This window comes from Mixophyes fleayi, chromosome 9 (genome assembly GCF_038048845.1).
Source record: "Mixophyes fleayi isolate aMixFle1 chromosome 9, aMixFle1.hap1, whole genome shotgun sequence".
NCBI classification, from domain to species: Eukaryota; Metazoa; Chordata; class Amphibia; order Anura; family Limnodynastidae; genus Mixophyes; species Mixophyes fleayi.
Window position 1 is genome coordinate 110,809,426 of NC_134410.1, and position 25,753 is coordinate 110,835,178.

The window sequence follows — 25,753 nt, forward strand, 5'->3', positions numbered from 1 at the left end:
ACATCCATAATCGAATTAAACCACTGATCCCTGAATAGAAAAGGACTGGCTCCCAACGCAGCAGAATGCCAGTCATGCCGACCACTTGTCTGCTGACTTTGCCGCTGGACAACGAACAGACCAGGCCTGATTTCCATGCTGCAGATTACCCCTGGGGGGTGGACGACTGACCAGTGAACTACTGACCCAGAGATCTGCCTGAAGAACTCAAGCATCAGAACCTGGACATCCTTTGTTTGGGAGAATTGAAAGGAAGAAACGTACTTTTAGCTCCCGCTGCTTGACTGATAATGCGGTGTTTTGTTTGCGCTTTAGCTCGACACCAAGAAAAGGGAATTGTTTCAAGAGCCTTAGACTCATCAACCTTCTAGAAATTAAGTCAGAGATCACCAAATAGTCCTGCATCCACAGCCGCATCTCCCAAGAAATCTGTAGCTCTCTGAACCTGTTCTGACCAGAATTCTACTTTTTGTCAACGCCGCTGCCAAAGCAGGCCGCAAGAAGGCTTCCGAAACCATGAAAATGAACTTAAGGACGCCCTCAACCTTACGGTCTGCAGGTCCTTAAGAGTGGCTATGTTAAGAGGAGGGATGGTAATGAACTTAGCAATCCTTGCAACTAGAGCGTTCACTCGTGGAGGCGCCTTCCATTTTGCGAGAACTTCAGGGGAAAGGAATAACACTGCAGCTGACAGCACACCTGGAACTTACAATACGGTGAAGGCCAAGGCTTACCCAACAAGTCTTCCGATTGTGAAGAGGGAAAAGACAAAAGTCTATATCCGCCGCGTAGAGAGGGCTCCGCAGAGAGAGAACTCTGCAGTCTCAGGGAATACTGCCTCAGAAATCTCCAGTACCTGACAGCTAGTATTAAGTCCTCTACACCCCGACAGTCAGGAGGATCTTCCTCCACAAAAGAAGGTTTATGCATGTCAGAATCAACCACCACTTGGCCCTTCTCCTGGGAAGAACACTCATAATCTGACTCATTTCCCTGCAGGGGCACAGACTGCCTACGAGAGGATGTCGTAGTGAATTGCAACATCCTCTCTAATGAGGAAGAAAAGGAAACCAAACTCTGAACAGAGATCGCAAAACCGGTTCTTCAGAATCCACAACCACAGGTCCAGCTGCACGCTGGCTTTGCGAACCAGGAACAGAATCCACCCCATTCGCTTCAGAAGGAGGGGGATTTGGAAAAGGACCACCCACTTATTGAACCCACACCAATTGGGCAAGTTCAGCCACTGTACTGGTTATTTACTGAGCCCAGGCGGGTTCTGCCGAGTCGGAACTAGAACCCCCAGCGCACACGGTATGCGATCCACAGAAAGGAAGACTGCGCACAAAGAGTCTGCACTTCTGCACTTGACGGCACAGCAACTTGAGTTACAGACAGCACAGGTGATTATAGAGGTCACCCCAGCCTTAACCCTCAAGAATCTCCCCCTGTTACACAGAGTTGGAAAACACTGAAAAATACAGTGACAAAGACAAGAAGCACACAATCAACGCACAAAAAGTGAGCCTGCTATACAGCCAAAGAGGGGAGGGGGAATCACTCCAAAATCCATTACATTGCAAGACACGGGACAGAGAAAGGAAAAGCTGGAGCTCCAAAATGGCTGCCTATTCTGGTGTCTGCACACAAGGAGTAACAGACCACCAGGGAGGAAGCGCAGGGAAAGGGAAGCAGCATCTCATCTCCCCCCCCCCCCCAGAGGGCCCACTGTCTTCTGCCACCCCACCCCCTCACTCTCCCAGCACTGTGGTGGGAAAGGGTTTCACTTATCTGTTGCCATCCTCCGTTTGCACAGTGAAGCAGCGGCTGTTACTGTGCAGCAGCAGCTAGGAACACCAGGCACAGCCTGTGGCGGCCTCCCCGGTGGCATCCAACTTCAGGAGCAGATGGGAGGCAGCAGAGGCATCACCACTGCTGCAAATAGCACACAGCTCTGTGTTGTGCACTGCAGAACCCATGCAGGTACCGGGCTATGAGGACGAGCTGTGGGCGGGGCTCACTTCTGAAAGCAGTCAGCAAGTTTGAATTAAGTTAAATAAAATAAAAAATAAAGAGGGGCTGTAAACAGCCCCAAATATCAGACATACTGGGGCACTTAAAACTAAACAGGAAGAAGGGGGAGGAGATAGGTGTGTGGCACTTTAAGAAAGTAGCCCTATCTCGCCTGCACTACACCCTAATCATCACGAACATCAATTTAAACAATATACTGCTCTCATCCTATGGTGGAAACTAGATACGGTGGGTTAGTAGAGTGGTTGGAGCTTGGGCACTTTTAAGATTGCCTCCAAAACCTCAAGCTCCTCCCCCCAATATATGGCAGAAACCCGCAAGGAACTTCAGGTTTTGCTTTTTTTTTTGTTTGTTTTATTAGTGCCCAACAGAGCTGGGCGTTAGTTTTAATTTAAACTTTATTTTAAAGTTAATTTATTTTGATTGGCATCCAGCTGCCATGGCTGGGGAGGCCTGGAGCAAGTTGAGGAAGTTCACTACTAGGTCAGGTGGGGCCCTCCCTGTCCATGAAGCCCCAGTTATGTGAGGTAAGGGGTCTTAAGGCTCTGCTGCTGCATCACCAGTAGATTAACTTGAACAGACAGCCTAGAGGATGACAAAATCTGCCTTTGGAGGGTTTAAATTCTAAGGTGTTCTCACAAAAGGAAGGTGGCTTCCACGTGTCCGGATCAGAACTCCAACAGAACACAGGCGGTAGAGAACATAATATTCAGGGTTTGCTGAACCGCTCGCATTAAGGACAGTAGAGAATTGGGTGTAGGTTCTGGTTGCCGCAAGTTGAAGACCCTTTGCTATTCTCTCCCTAGCAAAGATAGTGAGATGGGAATCTTTGCTTTTTGGTAGATGCTCCCATAGCTCACCTCTAATTCCACCTCCATTTCCGGTTTGGCACCTTTAGGATTAGCATGGATAAGATGACAGAAGTCAACCTTAAGTCAGTTTATACGGCAGCACTGACCTCCCCTTAGACACTAACTACCTTAGCTTTGTCTTGGGTCAATTAGCCAGTGAAGGGATGGCCCAAGCAATTGACGGAGTGTCTGCAGTTTGACAAATCTGGAGTGTATTGGGCGACTATAGTGGACCATATCCAGGATGCTTTTGATTAGCTGAGAGAAGCCTCCATTGAAACAGGGCTCATAAAGGGCTTGGACCTTACCCTCAGCTAAACTAGATTGGATCAACACTGCTGTAGGAGACCTACTTCGGACCATGTCCTAAAATGGTGTTATATGGCTTCAGAGCCCTGTAACAGAGGTGGGTGGAAAATTCTCAATCTCACTTTACATTTCACCGAGATGTGGTCATATGCAATGGTAAGATTGGACATTTTACATACATCCTTCATATAAAAGTTTCATTCTTTAAAATCTGCCTTCACATTTCTGCAATTCAGGTAAAGATAACTCAAATAAAATCACTATTTAGTTCTAAATTTGGCTTTAAGATTCCAGCTGTAAATATCTAGAAATTTTAGATGGTCTTTTTAGACTATTTGGATTTTTTTATCAATGCACAGAAGATGCAAATAAGCACTCCAGAAGCTGTCACACTGAAGACTGCCATTTACCTTGTCTCCCTAATTAATTTGCTTATTCAGTGAGGTCAACTCTATAGAGCTTCACACTCTTCACGAATAAGCCTGCTAGGCTGAAACAGTTGTCTATAAACTTGATTCTGTCAGTCAGTGTCAAGCTCTGAATATTCAGTGCATACAGCTTTAACTCAGTGCTGCTGTGTAAATTGCTCTCAGAGATGACAGCTGACAAGAATTGAAAAAGGTCACATTTTCCCTTTAGCAAAAGGAAATGGTCACGGTCTAACAAGCATGACAACATATATGGGAAAGTCCAATTCGATATTTTTCCACTAAACACTCTGGTAAATGCATTTTATACTTTCCATTGGCATTTTTACGAATGAGAAAAACCAAGCAAAAATGGCGCATGCAACCATGTAAGTAGCATTAATTAATAAGGTGGTTCTAAAGTGGAAGGTATTAGTTGGGAGGTGCAGTTCCAAGAACATGGCATGAACCTCGTTCTGGTTAGAGGACAAAGAAGCGCATTTAAAGTAATTCACATTTTTGTGGTTTGTACAAGGGAAAACCAAGCTCAACCCATTTACAAAGTGTAACAAACTTAAATACACTGCAGATAATTAGACAAGTAAATAATGGGCAAGACTTTAAAACCATACTCAAAGTGAAGTGGTAATCACATATTTAAAGCCTTCAAATACACGTGTTACCAGATAAATTCACATCTATACATTACGCTACATATGAATAACTTTAATCAACTAAGGAGGCCATTAGAGGAAAAATAAAAAAGTACAAAAGGAAGGAGCAGGGTTTCTGTGGGAAAGCTTTCTCCAGAGCCTGGCTTCTAACGGGTTGATCCTACCCACGCATCTAGCACGAATGCAGAGGAGGCTACATAAAAATTACAGAGTGACCTTAACCATGTTATTGCCCACTGCTTCTTTCATATAGTGTTACCAAACCAATAAACCGCTAAATTCATTCTATCCTACTTGGTATCCCATATGAAAACATTCACATAGTTACAGCTCTTTTCCTTTGAACAGAGCAGATTTGTGAAAGTGCATTGATTTGCAACATGGCCAATTAGTAAAATGCAGTTACAGGAAAGCTTCTAAAGTTTCCTTTGTTACAAAATGTTGCAGGCATCTTGTAATTTAGTAGTGGAGAGACCAACTGTCTCTAGGGCAGCTCATGGAATCAAGGGACCCATGCTCTTGAAACAAGGAGGCCCTGTCTTCTTATAAGGTCTCTGCAGAGGCACTCTCAACCTGCGTCTTTGCATCAACTTGTGGCCGGGCCACAAAGCTATAGGGTAAATTTAACGAAAGTCGAGGCCTTTCTATTAAGGCCCTGTACTGCAGATGGTATCCAAAACTCTACAGTGGAAGAGGACACTGCTGTCCTTACATGTGACTCTGATCTGAGCTAGGACTGACAAGCTTATGATGTGGTATTGGGCTCAATACACACAGCCAGCTGCTATCCCTGCAGGGGTGTGATCTTTCTCCATCTCTCCTCAGAAAAATAACTTTGGGATTAAACAATACCAACCTTATTACATTGTATTGTGTCATTGTACCTTAGTAATCAAAAGGATTGGGGGAGGGCTGTTTTGTTGAATTGTTTTCTTTTTAATAATTGCATGTCTTAGATATGGGAAAACAAAAAAACAAACCACTACTTCGAAAAACCAACAAAATATCAAGCATGCAGGATAATAGATCCCAAACCTGTATATAGTCATGTGCTACATCAAGTCAAATGTCATGAAATAAATTTCTCACAAAAAAACTGCACTTCGTTACAAAAGCAGAGACTAACTGGTACAAGAAATTGAAAAAAATTAGTCTTGTTTATTAACAATTACTGCGTCAGGGGTCCGGGCAGAATTTTGGACATGGACAATTCTACTTCATTCACAGTGAAAGGGTTAAACCCATGCTTAGAATAACCAGAAAAACTAACTTAATTTTTTCCCCCCAACTTTGCTTTATAAATTTACTATTTAATTACTCAATAGCATCCAAATTTGAACAATTACCAATTTTTAGCACATAGTTCAAACAAAATCAGCGTGTCCGTAAAAACACAAAGATCTGCAATGAAGTGTGAGCACAGCAATAGTAAACCAAATTGCCTGAATGCTCCCATTTAAGTTATAAGGCATATATTTAAAAACAATAAAATCAAAATTTGTATTCAAAACACAAGAAAAGAAAAAAAAAAAAAAAAAAAAAAAGTCACACTTACCTCGAAAAGCAGAGTCAGTAAAAGGATTCGCGTGGCCAGATTGGATGCTTGAGGAAGTGTTGCCATCTGGCTAATCCACTCGGACACAGTTTTAGTGTCGTTGGTGGTCAGAGGAAGCGCGGCCTTAATTAGAACATCGGCTGCTTCCCATACCTAGATGAAATAAACATGGTGGCGCGTCATGAAAGTTGCTCCCGACAACAACAAACAACAAAACGTACTTTCCATAAAGGACATGGTTTTAATTTGTCCTCACCTGGTTAACCACTTGCTTGAGAATCAGGTCCCGATAATCTGCTCCATTTCGCTTTATAGCCGTCATAATAAGGTCACAGACGCGGTAAACTGTATCAGGTAGCTCATCCAGCAGATGAAAGCAGCCAGGAAGCATGGTGTCTGTGAAGCCATGGAGCTCATCCTGCTCCAGAGGTTCTGCATCTTGAAACTTCTCCAGACATTTGGCCTCCTCCTCCTCCTGTTTTTCCCGTGCCTTGCGCTCCTCCTCCTCTTTTCGGCGAGCAGTTTCCTAGAGAGGTAACATAGGAGATAGTGTGAGGAATGTCCAGTCAAAGCCACATAAATGCCCATTCCCAAGCTACAAAGTGTAATGTCCTGACTCGATTAGATTTGCAATTTCTAAATTCCCATCATATGTCAAAGGCAGTAGTTTTCATCTACCTGGATTCACATATGCAAAGCATGAACATCAAAGCTTTATACCGGTGACAAACCACTACCCCGTTGTGATGTATCACCAGAGGTGAAAGAGGGTCTTGTCACAATGTGTGGAGGGGGAAGAGTTGGGAATACAGTGGATGGGAGAAAAAGGGGAAGGGAACGTTGGGTCAGGAGATGGGAGAAGGAAAAGCTCAACCTTTTCTAACGCAGGCACAAGAGCCAGTGCCCTTTAAACCTTGTATGTGTTTGAATTTTTCTTGAAAGGCTCCCTTGTCTGACCCCTTTATCCCAACACTGATCTTGTACTGTACCTCGGGCAGCTCTGCCCTCTGTTCCATAGGGATATCTTGTCCCAACGACATGGCAATGGCTCTCAGCATCTGATCTTCCTCTGACATACTCAAGTCCTGCAGAGCAACAACAGATACCCCGTCAGCTGGGCTGCTCTGCAGAATGGGGAGGTCAGGGCATGAGAGTAAGGATGCACAGGCATAGGAAAGACATCAAGTGTCCAATGGGGTTTGGGAATATTGGAGCAAAAAGGTGAGAAGGGCGCTGCAGTAGATTGGTCTGGGGAACCCATTTTGTTGTGACAGGGTAGGGAACAGCTCATCTGTCTAACTACAATACCAACCCCAATAGTGTTTTATCATGAGTTCAAGATGTTAGGAAGCAGTTATGTTGGTTTACCCCTCTCACCTGACTAATGATACTACTCTGTCACATGCGTATGCTTAAAGATCTGCCCTGTATGAGCAGAGTGGCACGGAGAAGCCTGCGGTAGAAAGGGGCTGGAATGAAGGAGAGGGAAGGATGGAATGTGATGAGGGTACAAAAGGAAAGCAGAACTAAAGCTGAATCTGATGAAAAGCAGAGAAAAAAAAAAAAAAGAAGAGAAGATTAAAAGGTGGCTTCAGTGAGCCCCACTTACCCGCACAACTCCACCAATAAGAGGAGGGGGGTGGGTGAGAAGATATTCGGTAGCTTGCTCCATGGTGCTTGTGTTGAGAAGAGCTTCCATTGCATGCTCCCGTGTGAAACCCATATCCATCAGCTATAGGGTTAAGACAAATAGGTTAGGAAAGCAAACTAGCAGCGAACACCAAAGCTTAGAAGGAGAGTTAATGTGTGTGCTTTATTTAACAGAAAATGACCTCTCTAAACCGAAGTCACACTCCCACCTGCTGAAGTTGTTGCTGGTTCACTTGAGGCTCCCGTCTTGCACCACTCTCGTCTGGCTGACCACCTTCTTCTTCACGGCTGCCTTCTCTCTCTTTACTCAAACGCTCCCGAATCACTGGCTCACCCCGAAGGATGTGACACAGGATAGCAAGCATGGACTCTGCCATTCGGCCTCCGTACACCTTCAGTGGCTTCCGATTCCACAAGTTCTTTATACATGTGAAGGCTGCCTTTAATAAGCAAATGAAAGGTGAGCAAAAGCTCAGAAACAAGCAATGTATACTCCACGGTGAATTCATGTTACATCTAAACCCTTGCAAGTTTTACCAGCAACTCTCCAGTTATATCTTACAAATCTGTAAATACAATAAATAGAAGAGCATCATACCTTCTGTGTGACCACGAGAAAGCGCAAGGAGCTAAACTGAGGGAAGTTCTGTCCTCCAGGTAGCTTGGTGGGAGGTAGAGAATGTGGAGATTCCAGAACAGTTGTAGGGTTCACCATCTTTTCCACCAGCATGAGCCAGGCATCTAAAAACTCCCCAGTACCATCTGGTAGTTCAGTGTGTTCCAACCCCTCAGAAACGGGCACTCTTCCACCCATGGAAAGGGCCCAGTTAAAAGTTCTGTAAAATGACACAAAATGATCAGAAGTCCAACTCAAAACTGTGAAAAAAACAGATTGTTGACAGCTAATTAGTTGTTATACCAACAAATTGTTTCCTAACTTAAGTAGCATGTGCCTGTTCGAATGAGCCAACAGAGCAAGGTAGACTTAGCTGCCAGACAAGTATTTTGTCAAACAATGGACAGGCAACTACAGCTATTTAAAACAGGAAAAAAGTAAATGATTATTTTATCTGCTCCAAATTTCGTATTTCTTATCTCCAATCAATCCCCTTATGCACTTTATATCTATTCTAAAAGTTTGAGAATAGCAGAAACTGCTTACTTACTCAAAGAGCGCATTGTGCCCACCAGAACACAAAAATTTCTGTAGCATCAGGTGATATGGATATTTTCGCTCATCAAACAACATGGGAGACGTGAAGCCAACAGAGCAGATAAAGAATGTTAACCTAAAAGAATAACAGTATTTAAAATAATGACAGATGGAGAAGTGTTAAAATTGCGCGAGAAAAACTCTTGTAAAGACCTGAAATTATATGGTAGAAGGTGAACTGGAAAAGAAACAAAAAGCCACACGTGCTTCAAAACATGCAATAATGGTAAATTTTATTCACAAATACAACACGACCCTTACGGACCTGAACCTCGGTGTAGGGGTGTAAGGAGGAGGTTGCCAGGAAAGACCTTTGGTAAGTAGTTTCGTCAGAGCAGAAGCAGTTGATCGAGCAGCTGGTGTAGGGGCTGTGGTGGTGCTAGCTGCATGGTGACTTCTCCTTTGTCGGACAGGAGACCCTACACACAGTTTAACCAGGAGTCCAAAGAGCTCAGCTAAAGCCCTACCTAGCCTTGAGGAAGCTGCAAGAGATAGAACATTAATGGGTGAGGAAACGTAATGCAAAGAATGCCCTATGCTTCCAGAGAACATAGGTTGGAAATGGCTAAACATGCATTGACCTTAAACTGCATATCACTCTTGCTCACCTGACAGGAGCGGCTTAATCTGTTTGATTCGGGCAGCCATGGCTGGGGTGATCTTCGGTTTACCCTTTGGGTCAGAAGTGCTTGGTTCATCAGTTTCCATGGGGGCCAGGGTGTCTCCATCCAACCCAATACCTTCTAGCAGACCAGTAGTTTCATCGCTGGCAGATGTGCTTTCAACTTCACCATCTGTAACGGGGATTGGGGAAAGAAAAAAAAACCTCACAAATCTAAGATAAGACAACCACATAACACAAACTTCACCTGTAATTCTCCTATACCTGAAAAAGTTGTTGTTGCATGAAAACATAAGCGCCAGCAAATAATTATCTCTTGACTAATAACACAAATTTTAAACACATAGGTACTTCCTAAAACCAGACATATGAATAATCCATGCAAAGTATGAGCATGTATGGTGTTTATACCATACTTCAAACATGTGCACTGAAAACCGTACCTGCTCTCTTTGCTCCTTGGGGTAACGTACTCACAGTCTTCTCCTCTTTGGGAGCAAGTTTCTGCATGTCTGCTTGACCAAACTCACACCCAGAGGGCAAGCTGTAGTAACAAAAAACACCAAAGTAATTTAAAAAGGATACCAAACTCTACAGTAAAAAGCTCTTTATAGTTGTCCAATTTAAATATTAAGGGATGAATTTTTTTTAAAATATTTTTATAGGCCTTTCATTTCTATGATGGTGCTAGTCTGCTTGCATAAATCTCCATGCAGTGCCGTTGTCATTTATGGTTTTCTCTTTCCTGCAATCCTTTGTTTCCTCCAAGAGCTCTCCAGTCTTATTAAGGTATGATAATCCTCTCAAAATATATATCATCTTCGGCACATGACTTCGTGACCAAAGGGTCACTCTCCCTACTCCTCCTCCTGGGCCTCTACCAGTGTCAACATTATCGGTTACTCTCTGGTACAGCACAAGTCAACCTCTCCGCCCCTTATGCTTTCTCGTGTGACACACTCTGCATATGGATGTCTTAAACGGTTTTGGACATGTAGAACCTTTTGATGGGGTTATCTTCCCTCCTCCCAGAGTCACCACATCCCCTCAAATACCTCACTTGTCAACTATAACCCAATTTCGCACCCGAGTCTCCCAAGCGCACTACCACAGAGTCTCCCTTTACTGCACCCATCTACTTCACTCCCTACAGCCAGGTCTCTCCCATTCTTGTCACCTCCAACTTCAAAATATTGCTTGAACCCCTTTATCTTACCAGAGACAACTGAAATGCTTATCCATAATCTTCTGCCGCTTCTACTGCAACCTTCTATCTTGCAATCTGCTCACCTATCTATCCCTGTTTCAATCTATCCTAAATGCACTGGAAGACCGATCTTTCTCTTGCTGCATCACTCTTCATATCCTATATGGCTCCCATTACTTCCAGAATCCTATTTAAGCCATTACCTACAAAGCCCTCAGCACCAACACCCTTCATGCGTCTCCAAATACTCTCCTTCACGCCATTATAGATTTACCACTGAACTGGGCCTCTCCTAATCTCAAAGAACCACCTCTCACTCCTGCCTACACGATTTCTCCTGTGCCACTAACAACTTATAGACTCCTCTACCATATCCAGTCACAACTCACTCCAGGCTTAGCCTTGAACATACTCCCTTCATCAGACATGACATGATGAGGAAAGAGAGGGCAGGTGCAGTGCACAAAGACAGGAGGAGGAAGAACTCAGACACTACACCCACCTCTCACACTACGCCCCTGCAGATGGACAGAATAAGATCTGCTGGCTGTGCGGTCGTCTCTTGGCAGGTTTGCCTCAGTGAGGGAAGCCTGCTCAGGAGGTGATGCAGATAGTAAGGCACCTTCCCTTACATCAGGGCCCAACACCAGGAAAGGATCCCTATGCCAAGGGCACGACCGGAAACCCCCACCCGAGCCCACTATCAAACAAAACCCAATTGCTCATCACTCTTACCTATTAGGAGTACAGAGAGAGAGTAAGACGGTGCTTTCCCACACCAGAGAACAGTACAGTTGACTGAGCTTGTTCAAAACATTAAGTCCCAACTGAGATCCCCATTGGTTCACAGAGATGGCGCGGATCTCACTCTGAAGGTTAACAAAAAAAGAAAAAAGTAATTTTAAAATATAGCAAGGGAAGTAACAAGTTGAAAACTCGATTATAGGTTAGATAGATTAGTACTAGTCAAGTAATGCTCACAGCAGCACATTACATTCTAAACTTTAAATTCATTAACAAGACAAAAGAACTGTAACCTCTTTGATCTTCATTTTTACAGAGAGCCATCTGCTTACCTGTCCCACTCTGCATGTGTGGACAAACATCATTATGTAGGCATGGGCCGCTGTGAGCGCATGCAGCAATGGGGTGGCCTGGGCAGAGAGAGTGGCATCTGCAACATTCCCCGCACATGCCAATTCTCGTAACAGCACAGATCCACCAGGTGCTTCAATGGGTCGATGTAGAGGATCCAACGAGGAAAGAATAGAGTCTAGCTGGAGGAGCCCTTCCTGGAGAACTTTGGGCTCGTGAGATAAAGTCTACAAAATAAAAAAAAAAGGCATTATACAAAAAACACTCAAAACAAAAAGTTAGGCACATCCGGGTATTGTTTCCTTTTGATTGTCTGCAAAGAATTACGAGATCCAGATATAAAAGACTTGGAAAGGGGGGGGGAAAAAACTCCACAAACAAGACAATATAGCCTCTGTTCTGACTAACAAAGGTTAACTCAGATGTTATTGACACAACTTTTTTTTTTTTGATAAAATTTTAATAAACTTAAAAATAAAAAAATTAACAAACCTGGAGGTACAGTAAGGAAGTCATACTAAAAATCCATATTAAAATATATATAAAATTACTAACAAAACATGTAATCAATAGAATTCAACTGAGTATAGCAAAACATGGAAGGCGCTAAAAAAAAACGAAACAAAAAAAACCCACAGTGGCCAGTGTGATTTAGAAGGAACAGGGAGAAGTGGCCTGAAGTTAGGAGGGTTTTTTTAAAGGCTTGGAGGATGTAATTATGATCTAGTATTTGCCACCAAAGGCTTTTCATATGAAGTAAAGCAGGGTTAGATGAGTGCCTGTATATAGCCTCTCTACAGGACAATGACAGCTCCACTCTCAGCCAATGACAAGAGGCTGGGCTGACAGAAGAGCAGGAAACTGAAGATAAGTCAGAGCTGCTACTGAGGCAGAGATGACAGCAGAGGGACAGACAAGAAATGGATAGCAAAGAAACAAAGAAATATATAAGCAAGTGGAAGAACAGGGAGAAGTAGTGAATGGTGAAGATAATGGGAGAAATGGAAGCAAAAAAAGGGGGTAAACAAAGCACAATGCACAATTGTAGATATTAATGAAAGGTGGAAAGAAGGTGAGGAAAAACAACAAGAGGACTGAAGAGAGGGATGAAAAGAATAAGAGGGGGGGGGGGGTTATCCAGTATGGAAACAGAAAGGAAATGGAAGTGGTCAGATGAAAAGGGAAGACAAAAACAACATTTAGAGATAATAAGGATAAGGAGCAGATTAAGAGTAGCAAAAAGTGTTTTATGGAACAATTTACAGAGGGCAGTTAAATACCATTAAGAAAACTGTGGTAGGAAAAACAAAATGAAGTAATTTTGAAGCGATTAGAGAGATGCAAATAATTAGAAAGTTACTACAAGCATAGAAAGAAGTTAGAGAAATGCAAAGGATTAGTATAATTGCTTGTACTAATTTCAGTCAGAATAGAAAGGCCATACATAGTGACAGATAAAGGAAACACAAAGGAAGGACTAGTTATAGGGATCATGACCCAGGCCCGAGAGGATAGAGAAGAGTAGTAACCAGCACAAGGAAGACAACACTATTTGGATTAAATGGACTAAGTGGTTTCATGCTAGCATGACTTCAGCCAAAATACAAGTCTATCCAGTCCTAGACAGGTGAACACCCACAAAGTACAGTGCAGCTAGCCAAGCATACCACACAAAGGACCCATCACGCAGACAGAGAACACCACAGAGCTAGTCTGATACCAAGAACGAAGATATATTTAATCCACTGAAAGTGGGTTGAAATCATTAGAGTACTATAAACTACGTGATGAACACTTGTATAGAACTAAACAAATTTTTGAGAGCATCATGAAAGCCAATTAAACTTAGTTAATAAGTGAAAGAATCTTTTTATAAAGTAATGTCTACCAATTCTAAATATGAATAAACCTAGCATTTTTGAAGAGGAGTTTAAAACGCTAGAAGCCAAGAGATTACTGATCCTTATTTTCATAAAATTAGATTAGTGTGGTTTAATTACAGGCTTCCAAATGCCTAATATTTTTAAATATCATTTAACCACACTCTGCCCTTCTTAGTGGGGTCTAATGCTGGTCTGTGGGCTAAACTCTGGGACGGTAGCATTTTCAGAAAACAGTTGAGCTACCACCATCCACCACATCAAAACCAGAATACCATACATAAAGATGGATCAGACCACTACAACAGTGCAGGGAAATGGGGAGACAAACATCTAGCAATACGCTCCCAGGTTAGAAACAGTGTTCCAATGTGTGTGTGTGTGTGTGTGTGTGTGTGTGTGTGTGTGTGTGTGTGTGTGTGTGTGTGTGTGTGTGTGTGTCACACACACAATTGTTCCAGAAAGCAGTGAGAGGTTGTCAGAGGTCAGGTACTGGGAGAAGCCGTGTGTGTGTGTGTGTGTGTGTGTGTGTGTGTGTGTGTGTGTGTCACACACACAATTGTTCCAGAAAGCAGTGAGAGGTTGTCAGAGGTCAGGTACTGGGAGAAGCCGTGTGTGTGTGTGTGTGTGTGTGTGTGTGTGTGTGTGTGTGTGTGTGTCACACACACAATTGTTCCAGAAAGCAGTGAGATGTTGTCAGAGGTCAGGTACTGGGAGAAGCCGTATACACCTCTTGGGTGTGACTGTGAAATTAATATGTACAGCTGGACATAAAATTGGGTAGGACATAAATTAAATACCTTTATATTATATGTTGGGGAGAGAAAAATTAATCCCACCAAAATATTTCCATTAAAAATTCTCCCTCAATTAAATGTTTCTGCGTCACATGCAATTTATATCCCTTAGTTTCAGTTTGTATATTGCCAGTTATGGGTTTTCAGAAGGCACTGCTCAATTCCTGCATCTCTCACTTGAACTGTCTGGCATTCAGACAACTAAACTCTATTGGTGTTAAGCGAGACGTTTTACCGTAACAGTTTTGCACAAGACATGGCCCATTGTAACCCCAGGTGAATACTTACCAAGATGGACTTGCACACTCCAGCAACAGCTTGGCAGGCAGCAGAGGTAGGGAAGTCAATTGGGAGGTTAGGCAGGCCCAGGATAGTGACGAGAGGTAGCAGACCCTTTTGACTCACAAACTCCTGGCAGTGATCATCTGTTGTGTTGTTGCTCAGAATGGATTCCACAAATTTCATCTGCAAAAGAGCAATGACGACTTAGTAGACACTTAGTGTAGGCGAACCAAACATTGTGCCAGGTTTAGCGCAAAACCAACATTCATAAAGTGTGAGAAATATTTTCTGTAGACTAAATAAAAAGCACACCATCTTTTTAAGACAACCCAAAATTAACACAAAGAAAAAAAAAACATGTAAATATAAAAAGTATTTGATAAGGTTATAAGTACGTTTTAAACGTGGTATTAAAACTGCACTACTGACCAGGCCTGGGAGCGCCATGTAAAATGGCAATGTAAAGGGGACATTAGCAAAATATTTTCCTAGGTGGTACTGCAGCTTTAAGCACTGGGTGCATTACTATTGTTTCACTCACCGCAACTGTTCAACAGTTACGCTTCTGTATAATGCTGTAGACACCAAGTGAACAAGAAAGCCACAATCTATGCAATATGAATTAAACGCACCGACTAGGACAACTAAATCCACCTCTAACAGTGCAGAGAGGAACACACACAAGTCAAACTGTGGAGAACGCAATCAATATGAATCAGTGACATAAAAAACCCAAAAAACAAACTAAAAATGCAGACACGGTAAAGAATAAACACTATAAACAGCAAACTGTTACAGTGAGCTATTTAAATATCAGTATTTCACCGATTTGTTGTAAAGCAGACTTATATTTTACTTGGACCCATAATGTTAAGAGCGTTTTGGTTTCTCTCTTTTTTTCTTTAAAAACAAAAAGCCATTCCTCTTCCAATTTGCATTAGGGAAACTTGTGATAACTAGAAAACGTGCCAAATATTGTTTGCCAATATTTTTGTACGCAAAAGTGTGTGAAGTATTACGTTTTTGGAGGAAATGGCTAAACATATACATTTTAATGTATTACAGAAAATCTTCATGTAATTATGAAACATATTCCGCTGTAGAGGAGATTTTACTTTGTACCTGTGGTCAAAAAATGTTATATTGTACCATACACACTATGTCCAATTCCAAAATTAAGTTTACTTAGGTAAAATGGTGGGGGAATAGGAATAATTACCATCAAACTCACCACATTGAGAATATAATCCATGAGGGGAATGGGAATTCTTTCCTCTGTTCCCACCACACTAGAAAAGAAAGATAATATTAAAAATGAAATCTAAAGTAAAATAGGGGCAACGATAGAATTATGCATTCACCGAGAGACTTTATATATTTTATAAAGTCGTACACTAGGTCAGACTAATACAGGTTGCAAAGATGATTATAGGATACCAAGGCAGGTGTTTGTTCACAGCTATATCACCAATGTAGTATTTAGATTTCGTGTTGTACACATTAAAAACATAGGAAAGAGGAGGAAGATAGAAGTATAAAGCTTCACATTCCATACACAGAAGAGTTACAGGTTGTGTAGAAAAAAAAGGCAGCAGAAAAATGGAGTGTAGCCCGAAACACATCACACCACTAGATACCACAATACTAGATTTACCAACCATATACAATGAATTTAAGTATAAAATGTTAGGTTTTCTATAATTGATGAAAACACGGACAGTTCTTGCTGTGCATGTAAAGGACAGGGGGTAACTCACTCAGCCTATTGTTCCCCATTATCCCTTCCATTTAGAATGTAACCTCTCACGGGCAGGGTTCTCTATCCCATCTCATGTCTGCCCACTCTCCTTGATGCCCCAGTTTTGTGTTCTGCCGGACTGTTTTCATATGTACCCATTGTTCTTATCTGTATGTACTTATGTCATTTTGTTGTAACCTATGTACAGCGATGCGCAAGCCTTGTGGCACAGTAATAATGATTATTAATATTATTTCCAGGATTAAGACCAGTGGCACTTCTATAGTATAAATACATGCTTAAAAAGGTCGTTATAAGCTGCCCAGTGGACAGCCATTCATAGACACCTTATGCATCTATCTCCATGGGCCCCTATGCACGGCACCAATGGTAGTTCCGCCACCGATCCCATCTGACCAACTAGTTCTGCGGGGGTTTCTTGTGAAGAATTTCCTGAAAGCTGATATTCATGGCGCAGCTTAGTTACATAAAGATGGGGCAGAACCCCTACTAGTGCACTAGTCTGGAGAAATGGGAGGGGTATGTAACACTTTAAAAGGTGAAAACCCTGGGGTGAGTGATCAATATAATTACCTTGTACTTAATGAAAAAGAATTTGACGGTGCTATTGAGGAGATCAACTGTATAAGAGACTTCAAAAGGCAGAGGAAGTTAAGGCAACTCATAATTTAAGCAAATAACTCCACTTAGGTGTTCCGATGTGCAAAATAGACAAATTGTCTATTTTAAAACTATCCTTATCCTACCTGGAGCTATTTGCTTGTTTTTTTTAGTATTGTCAAACAAACATTATAATATAATATCAAAAACATCAAATTAATCAGAGTATCTTGTTTTGTGTTTACATTATCCATCTCTAAAAAGTTTAATTACATATTTAAATGGAAGAGAGTGATCCATATATCTTGGATACAATCCCACAAATCAAATGTAGCCATCCTACTGTAAAACAAGTAAACAAAACCTTAATAACTAAAGTGATCAAATCAACTTATAAACATATCCCAGTTGCAGGGATACATACACACTCCTATTTCTGGCCTTGCCATACATCAGTGTGAAGGCCACTGTTAGAGACAGCACAAGCCTTTCCTTTAAGTTCTGAAGTTTATATGGCTGCAAGGACACGCATCAAGGAGATAATGTGTGTTTAAGCATATAAACCTTCTTTCCAGAGGTATATAAGGTGTGGCAATCTTTACTTTTCCATTTCATTTCACATATCCTATTAGTATATTCCCCTAACTTGCATTGGCTCTAAAATAGATATGACACAGCATAGCTCTCAAATTTGAAGCAGCATATTTAGGCAGAATATAAACATGCAGAATTTACTGACCAATGTGTTATCTACAACAATTGTACCTACGACCTGAGGTCTGATCTGTCGACTCATGCGCAGACGCTATACACATTTTAAACGACTAGGCAGCGATTTTTGTCAGGCATAACAGTCTCTAAAGATTGTGATTCCGTACACACTGAAAAGATATATAGCCTCCCTGCAGTTATATGCCAAATAAAGTTAAAGTGCTGAACATCACCGGCAAAAAACTCCCTCAAACTCAGATTCAGAAAAAGGAAATACGTCATTGCCATTCATTCTAGAACACATCTTGTGTATAGTGTATGTTTGCTTGCTTGCAAATGCACATCAACAATTTTAATTTAATGAAGACTGTTGAATTACAGCAAAACAGGTTTACTATTGCTTCTCCAATAAAAGCACATTTTTCTCATTTGACTGACGCCCTGACAATGCACCACATGGGAGAGGTAGAGACACCATAAATTTACACACAAACACGCCCAGAAAGGAGTGGCTGTTTGACTATCAGCAGTGGATCGAGCAATTCGTTGCAATTTCCTACACACTGTAGGATCAGAAGGCATTTGGAACGAGATTTTTAGTTTTATTGACCAATCAAATTAAATAACAATCGTTCATCGTGTAACACACTAATGAGATATCTGACCAAATGGTCATTTATCAGGTGATTGGCCTGATAATTGGCTGAAAACACCGTAGTGTGTACCCAGCCTTGCACATTAGCATTTGTATGAGCACATGTTCTTCCTACTTTTGCCCATTATAGTGAAACATTTCATAGGCTGTTACTAATAGTTTCACAGTAAAACCAATACATTAGCAAATATCTGTTTTGCCATCATTAGGCTTTACTCCTTACGGCTTGAGTTGACTTGATGAATAAGCTTCAAGAGAATCCTCTTTCTACAGCCAGCTTCTTCCACCACATCACAAGCCAGAAATCACAAACCCGCTCTCATTTATGGTTAGCACGGTACATAAAACATTGTTTATTGCGAGCAGAGTCTAATCATGCACAGCTTCATTTGGACTTGTGCCGAATTGACTCCTCCCCTTAGAACATAAATCCACAAATCAAAGGGCACACTTACTGCGGGCTCGGCTCAACTTCACTCTGCTGATTCGTACTGAAGCTCTGCATAGCTTGTACCTCCTCCTCCTCCTCATCCTCACTGGAAGCCTCCTCCGCAGCGTGGTTAGACCGTGGTGGAGGAGCGGTGGCTGTTCCATCAGCCTTTTGTATTGATGGCTTTTGACATATATATTTTGGGTCCCTACCAAGATTGCATATTTCTTCTAAAAGCTAAAGAGGAAAGATGACAAGACTCATTAAGCACCAATTTTACAATTCATCTACAACAAAACCATTAAAAAATGTAAGAGTATATATCTATGATAAAGTAAACACTAGGAGCTTAAGTGTTGGCTTCTGTTCATTTAAACGTTTAAACTTAATAGTATGTGCAAGCTTGACAAACCAGAGATCTAGGAACGTTACTAGAATAAAGGGAGTTTTTCTTCTTTTTTTTTTTTTTGAACAGGAGTCAGACAGAAATAAAGGCTTAAAAATGTGTGTTCTGAAATGTATTAATCTATTAAACTGATGTCAAAACGAGCTGATGGGGGAACAAAAACAAAATGAAAACCATAAGCCTTACCTTAATAATAGCAGTGGTGGCATCTGTTTTTAACGTGGGCTGGTGCCTCATCAGCTCATCAACAGCACTGCCCAGGTTAGAGGCTGTATCGCCTGCAGGAGACCGGAGAGAGGTCAAAGCTGGAAGAGACCATGGGCCTCTTAATCCCTCAGCTAGAGACCTGAAGAGCGCTACTCTATGCTGCACTACAGGTCTCTTCAGCAGGGGTTAGAGGTGGTTTAGAGAATTTTGGGAAGTGCCATGGACTGATCATTCTGGTTAGGGATTAAGCCATGGAAAAGCTAAAAGGCAAATGCTGGCACTGCTAGACGGAAAGAATCATTAATTGTCCAGGGTTTAATAAAATTTGACGCTGGAAAAGCTCACATTTCATTGCAGTGTTATACACTGTTGACCTGTCTGTAGGAAAACTGTTAATGTAAGGACAATCAACGAAGGGCAAGTAAAAAGCCATCTTAACAACAGAAACTAAGTTACAGTCAAATGTCAAGTCCTTTTTACCACTTCCCTGCTGGTAGGGCACACTAGTAGTCAAGCAGTCAACTTTCAGTTATATGTGGAGGAGTCTGCCAGCAGTTGTCATTTGGATGCAGTTAATCACACACTAATCTACCGCTGTGTACACACACGTGGCTCAGAGAGCGCTTGTTACTTACCTAAAGGATCGGAGCTTCGCCGCCGTCTCATCGCAGGAAGGTAGTCTGGTGATAACAACACTTTAAAAAGTCTCTCAAAAGGTTGGCACTGCACAAAGGACTGCAAACCACGGGCATTCAGACAAAGTGCACTGAAAACATTGGGAAGGGAGCCTAGAACTTCCCGGGTAGCAGGTACCTGAGAGACAAAGTATTAGTTTCAAAATGAATTCTCCAACACAGAATCATTAAAGCTTAACATAGTACTGTCTCAGCTACACATTATAAATGGGGTGGAAACAACCGCAACACACACTCTAAGGACTACTAAAATGAAAAAAATACTTTTGATTTGTTTTCAACATATTAGCTGCAAAGAATTTAGAGTACAGCCCTTTAACATATTTGGAGCTGCCTATAGGATAATACCCTGGCACCAGCATATTACAGAGGTAGGCCGTAACTGCATTTTAATCATCTTCCTACTTTCTTCTTATGAGAGCTCATGATTTCACAACTAGAAAAAGTAGTAACTTTTTTTTTTTGCAAAAAATAAAGTACACTCCCCAAAACTTACATTACTGGGGTTAGGGGAGGGCTACTATTGAGTGCGTAAATTAAGTTTTGTCAAAACTGCATTAGATAATTAGAGAGAGAAAAAGAAAAAGTTGTACCCTTACATCTTTGATAAGGAGAGCGTGCAACATTACGTCCGTAAGACCATTGTCCTGGAGAGAAGACAGCAGAGAAGGCTCTTGAAACACGAAGACCGTCACCACTTCAGTTGCTGTCAAAAATAGAAAACACAACTAGCATACAACGCTGGATTTTAACCCATTCAGCTTTACACAACCAAGATAAAGAACAATGTTTGACATTAATAATGAGTTTAAAATTCTTGAAACACACTGATGGACTTACCCAGCAAGAAGAGGGAAGGTCCATAGTATTCTGCATTACTGATTATGTGTTTCAGAGATGTGGGAAGAGTTCCGTCCATCACTTAAAAGGAAACAAAATAGAAATAAAAGGATTGTTTTTTTAAGCGTTTTGACAGAGTTGGATGTTTAGTCATATTTAAAAGAAAAAAGAAACTAGCAGAAAGTTACCATGACGAATTCCATCTGAGAAAGCTGGATCCTGAATTGCTTTCTTCAAAAAGTTAAGCATAGATTTCAACAAGGCAGCTCTTTGGGGAATGCACTGCACCCCTGGGAAGCAAACAGTTATGTTGTTAGGGACCAATTACAATAATGCTTGGACTGTGATTTAACACAATATAAGTCATGCTTGGTATTTACCAGAGCGTGGCATTACTATACTCCCAGCACTACTGCTTGTGGCCATAGGCCGGTGTTCCGCAGAAGTGGAAGGACCAGGGCTGCTTTCCATGGCCACGTCAGACACTAGAGAGTGCAAAATACAGATTAATATAAAGTAATATAAACAAAAATACAAAGTGTACTGCAATGTGTACTGGATGTGCTTGTAGGTGGAGGCAGCAGTGAACCTCAGGTCCCAGCCTCAAAGTGGATAGTTGGTTATCCCTCTAGTTAATCTGTCTAGAATTTTATTTAGATACTTGTATTACCTTCCATGTCTGTTTCCATCTCTTCTCCTTCCTGAACAGTAGCGGGGCGCTGGATTTTTGGTTTAATGACAAATGGACACTCTTTCCTGCACAAATCAACTTCATGCTGAGGAGAAAGCAGGAGAAGCCAAGATAGTATAACGTACATTAGGTGCAAATAATGTATTCGGAGAGGGGTGATGGGTTAGTGTGATTAACCTCATTTTGGGTTTTTTAAGCTATATGGTGATTTGTTGTCCTGTGTAACCAATCAGGTTTTTGGATAAAGTATACAGACTACACAGGTGGTACACAGAAAACTAGTTCACTACAGGAAACAGTGTTTATGGATAAAGCCTGGTGTGCTGGAGCTCATTTCATGAACACATTCAGATAGCTGGCATTGAAATGGTTTATAAAGTCTACAATGTCTCTGAGGCCTATAACTTTGCTTTTGAAAAAGGGAGGAATAGGAAACATACACAAGTAATGTGTTTTAGCTCCTATTACAAGCATATTAAGACCGGTAAATGCCATGAAGCAAATATAAAGAGCAAGAATTAATTAGGGGGATACACCCCCTGCTAAGGAAGTGATGCCTTTAGAACAGTGAGAGAAAGGGGAAAAGTAACAGCTAACCCCCTTAAGCTCCTCCAGCCACAAAGGCGACCCTGGGGGGGGGGGGGCACAGCGCAAACGACTCTGGGGGGGGAGGGCACAGCGCAAACAGGTTTCGGTTTTAGAAATTATAAATGAAATTAGTAGACAGTATACCAGAGGAAAATAGAAATAAAAAGGGCCTGTGTCAAACTACTAAAGAAACCAAGTCAAAACTATGTAAAAGTGTCATGGCTGAGGTATGACCTGTAGGGCAAGTGCTAACATTCTCTTCCATCAGTCAGATTACTTTACACCTTAGGAACTGCTAACAGTGCCTATTTTCTTTTTTTTTTTTTAAGTTTCTGTGTGGAGATCAGATTTGAGAAACACTGCTCTACATCAGACTTAAAGCAGCCATCCTACTGCTGCCAGGCCAGAGCTCTTTGAACTAAGCTGTGGACCCTTCCACCAGGATTCATTAGAATCCCTTTGGATACAAATGAATTTTGAACACAATGCCTCCTCGCGGGTATCAAGAAAAGGATGGGATCTGGCCACCCACCTTTGGGAGGAGATTTCTGTTTGGATGGGTAAGCTAGATCTCTAAGCAGGTCACCTGGAAGTAATTTTAGCGGCAGCGAGATTAAATCTTAGTGACACCACTTCTCTTCCTATAAGATTCTGCATGATGCCCATGATTTGCTGAATTGCAGGGCTAACCAATCAAATTTGTCCTCCTGCTATCCTCCAGAATCAATCCAGAGCAAGAGGTCACAAGTATACAGCCAAAGTCACCAGCAAAGAGGTGCAGTAGCAGCTTCACAGTGCACCCAATTCCAGTGGGTAAATGCGTTATGCTGCGTTTTTTTCAAGTCGCCGATAGTCCTAGACTTTGCAGGGCAAATTTAAAACACCATAAACTACCCTTTTCCCTTCTTTGGTGGCAGGGTAAGCCCATCCTGTCACAGGTGGGGATTCCATATTTGATGGAGGCCTGTCAGGACAAAATTCAGCTGTAACTAGTCAGTGTATTATCTATTTTGTAATATCCTGTATAACTTGCCAAACTGAATATTCTAATGCTTAATATAGATTGTGTGTCAATTATAGTGATTTTTTTCAAACAGGCACAGAGCAATGGACTATTATTTTTAACAATCTACTTCGTTATGTTTTCCAGGAGTTTTGGTAGCTTGTTTAGGGACCTCTATAGACAGATTTATGCTCAGTCTATAAAGTTAGTATTAAAATGTACAACAATAAAGAAATTGGAGGGGGGAGTGGTGGGTGGGAGACCCTACAAAACAAAATAATAAAACACACAAATTCATCACACTTAACTGAACTTAAAAATGGAAAGTGTCCTTGCTCTCACCTCCAATCGGTAAATGAATATGGACAGCCCGCTGTGAGACTGAAAAGCCGCCATATCCAGGTTTGTAATGAGGTCAACAACCCTGACAGCTCGCGTCACAAATGTGATCTGGTCCTGTTCATCTCCTAGGAACTTGATCACCTGAGAAACAGGATGTTAAAGAAAAAGCTCAGAGCTCTTATCAACCCAGCAACTGCACAGCAAATTTGTGAGCTGCTGTCATGGCAACAGCAGCAACTAAATCTCTATTACAGTCCACACAGCACCATTTCTCTCACCATGCAAACCATATTCAAACAGAGGAACAAGCACAGCAAAAGCTCTTCACGCCACAAGCACAATAACCCTCCCTCCCCACCACAATTGTTAACAGTAAACAGCGATTTTGCAATAAGTTATTAACAATAATTATTTAAAACCACTTTAAGGATGTTGAGACTAAAAGCCATTAAAGCTTTGATAAAGTACCTTTAAAAGTGCTTCCATCATGCCACAAGAAACCAGTGCCTCCCCACCAGCATCATAACTGGCTAGGTGGTACAAGAATGAGAAGAGAGCTGTGGCAAACTGGTGAGGGTATGGCTCCATGGTGGGATCTGAGGAGAGAGAGAGAGAGAGGATGTTAGTGGTGGGCAACAGGAGGCACAGCGAGCTTCCACCTGTGAACCCCCAACCGGGTACTCCCGAACTTATTCTCTATAAGGCAAACATGGGTGTAGCCAACTTGAATGCCTTGTCACAACCTCACGTCATGCAGGGTAGTCACACTGCATAACGGAGGAAGAGGAGGGAGCGCAGTGTGTTCTCCGGCCTTCCTCAATGAGGTCCTTTGGAAGGTTAGAAGACAGTTGCCCATCACTGTTACATGGGCAGCTAATCACTTTCTGCTACCAACTATTTTATATAATTTAATAAAGGTTTATGCACATGAAAAATAAAAACACCCATCAAAGTGTAATAGAAATGCCGTTATGGAAAAATCAAAATAAAGCTTAACAATTCAGAGGTTGCTGCAGTTCTTATCTTCTCAAACAAATACACTCTTAATTAGGTTTTAGATTTACAATAAATTATATATACATACACACACAATGACTAGTCAAGTAAATACATTTTTAATCTATGATCGTTTATTTGACAGTGTCTGAAAGTAGCACAGTCTATAGTAGAGCTTGTAAAGCCCACACTCCACCACTAGAGGGACTGTGGCGCAGACTATCTTGACTTACTAGATTACTCATATGCAGGAAGTGCTGGCAATAACATCACAGGTACTTCTGCCATGATCTGGATTGCTATTGTAACATGGGGACAGCAATACCTGTAATATTAGTTCAACCAGGAGTCTAATTCATAATTTGGTGCCCAATACTACATCCAGACTAACCCCCCCCCCCCCCCCTCTCCCAAGTAGTTTGACCACAGTTAAGAAAACAATGGGAGCACCAAGTGATGTATAATACATAATTAGTCACCAAGTGCGGGACGGGTCATGGCACAAATTGTACATGATCAGCAATTAAAGCGTTAAGGCACTGTCAGAATGTATATTTTACCACCAAACTAACAAATAGACTTTATCCTGGACCTAGACATGTCCATTGTGCCCTACATTTTTTTTCTTCTCCAACCGGGTGATTCATCATCTCCCAGACAACAGAAAAGACTGATCAGACAATTTCGGCTGCCACCTGCCAACTAGCGGCGCATTGGAATCTCCCGAACAAACAATTCCTAACAGAATCTGGTATGTGTATCGGAGGGAATTATGAAATGCATTATTCTTAACACACATCCAAAGCTTTTTGCAAAACATTGGAGGCTTGGGAAAATACCTACCATTCGCATGCCCTTCACATGCCAGCGCTAGCCCCCCACCTTTAGTGAGTGGCTCATTTAAGTCATTTAAGTCCTCTATGATTCCCCCCGTTCCCCTTTTTTTAATGGGTGCTACCCTTACATTTCGCTTTTCAGCCAGCATTACCCTCATTCTACCCTCTATTATGAAAAGCTCTGTTACCTGTTTAACTATATGAAATGACTATACATCTGTTTGCATAACCAGACTCCACTAGTCTTCAAACCTGCGAGTGTTCTTTGAAAACCCACCTCTTTGGGTTTCCTTATCAAATTTCTCAACCACCCTCTTAACCCCCCTAGGGTATCCTATTACCACCTACTACACAGTTCACACAAGATTTGCATGTGCACTTTATATACTATATCAACCCTCTGATCCCTTACTAAAAG

The 25,753-nt window shown here is 41.7% G+C and overlaps 1 protein-coding gene across 22 annotated transcripts in view; it reads right to left on the bottom strand.

Moving 5' to 3' along the window:
- Positions 1 to 25,753, bottom strand: part of HUWE1 (HECT, UBA and WWE domain containing E3 ubiquitin protein ligase 1) — a 102,838-nt gene that overhangs the window by 46,865 nt on the left and 30,220 nt on the right. For 9 of the 22 annotated variants that reach the window (XM_075184902.1, XM_075184900.1, XM_075184897.1 and 6 more), the window contains exons 14-37: positions 23,972 to 24,099; positions 23,504 to 23,644; positions 21,550 to 21,655; positions 21,260 to 21,364; positions 21,068 to 21,169; positions 20,880 to 20,960; positions 20,639 to 20,745; positions 19,980 to 20,157; positions 19,324 to 19,442; positions 18,757 to 18,968; positions 15,796 to 15,865; positions 14,583 to 14,759; positions 11,599 to 11,844; positions 11,258 to 11,391; positions 9,759 to 9,859; positions 9,302 to 9,487; positions 8,959 to 9,175; positions 8,647 to 8,769; positions 8,079 to 8,316; positions 7,687 to 7,920; positions 7,440 to 7,562; positions 6,820 to 6,954; positions 6,087 to 6,356; positions 5,831 to 5,983 (exon numbers count right to left, since the gene is read on the bottom strand). In XM_075184902.1, the coding sequence (XP_075041003.1) occupies positions 5,831 to 5,983; positions 6,087 to 6,356; positions 6,820 to 6,954; positions 7,440 to 7,562; positions 7,687 to 7,920; positions 8,079 to 8,316; positions 8,647 to 8,769; positions 8,959 to 9,175; positions 9,302 to 9,487; positions 9,759 to 9,859; positions 11,258 to 11,391; positions 11,599 to 11,844; positions 14,583 to 14,759; positions 15,796 to 15,865; positions 18,757 to 18,968; positions 19,324 to 19,442; positions 19,980 to 20,157; positions 20,639 to 20,745; positions 20,880 to 20,960; positions 21,068 to 21,169; positions 21,260 to 21,364; positions 21,550 to 21,655; positions 23,504 to 23,644; positions 23,972 to 24,099 (3,686 nt within the window). The remainder of the gene's footprint in view (positions 1 to 5,830; positions 5,984 to 6,086; positions 6,357 to 6,819; positions 6,955 to 7,439; positions 7,563 to 7,686; positions 7,921 to 8,078; positions 8,317 to 8,646; positions 8,770 to 8,958; positions 9,176 to 9,301; positions 9,488 to 9,758; positions 9,860 to 11,257; positions 11,392 to 11,598; positions 11,845 to 14,582; positions 14,760 to 15,795; positions 15,866 to 18,756; positions 18,969 to 19,323; positions 19,443 to 19,979; positions 20,158 to 20,638; positions 20,746 to 20,879; positions 20,961 to 21,067; positions 21,170 to 21,259; positions 21,365 to 21,549; positions 21,656 to 23,503; positions 23,645 to 23,971; positions 24,100 to 25,753) is intronic. The other 13 variants (XM_075184916.1, XM_075184911.1, XM_075184915.1 and 10 more) reach the window with 8 other exon arrangements.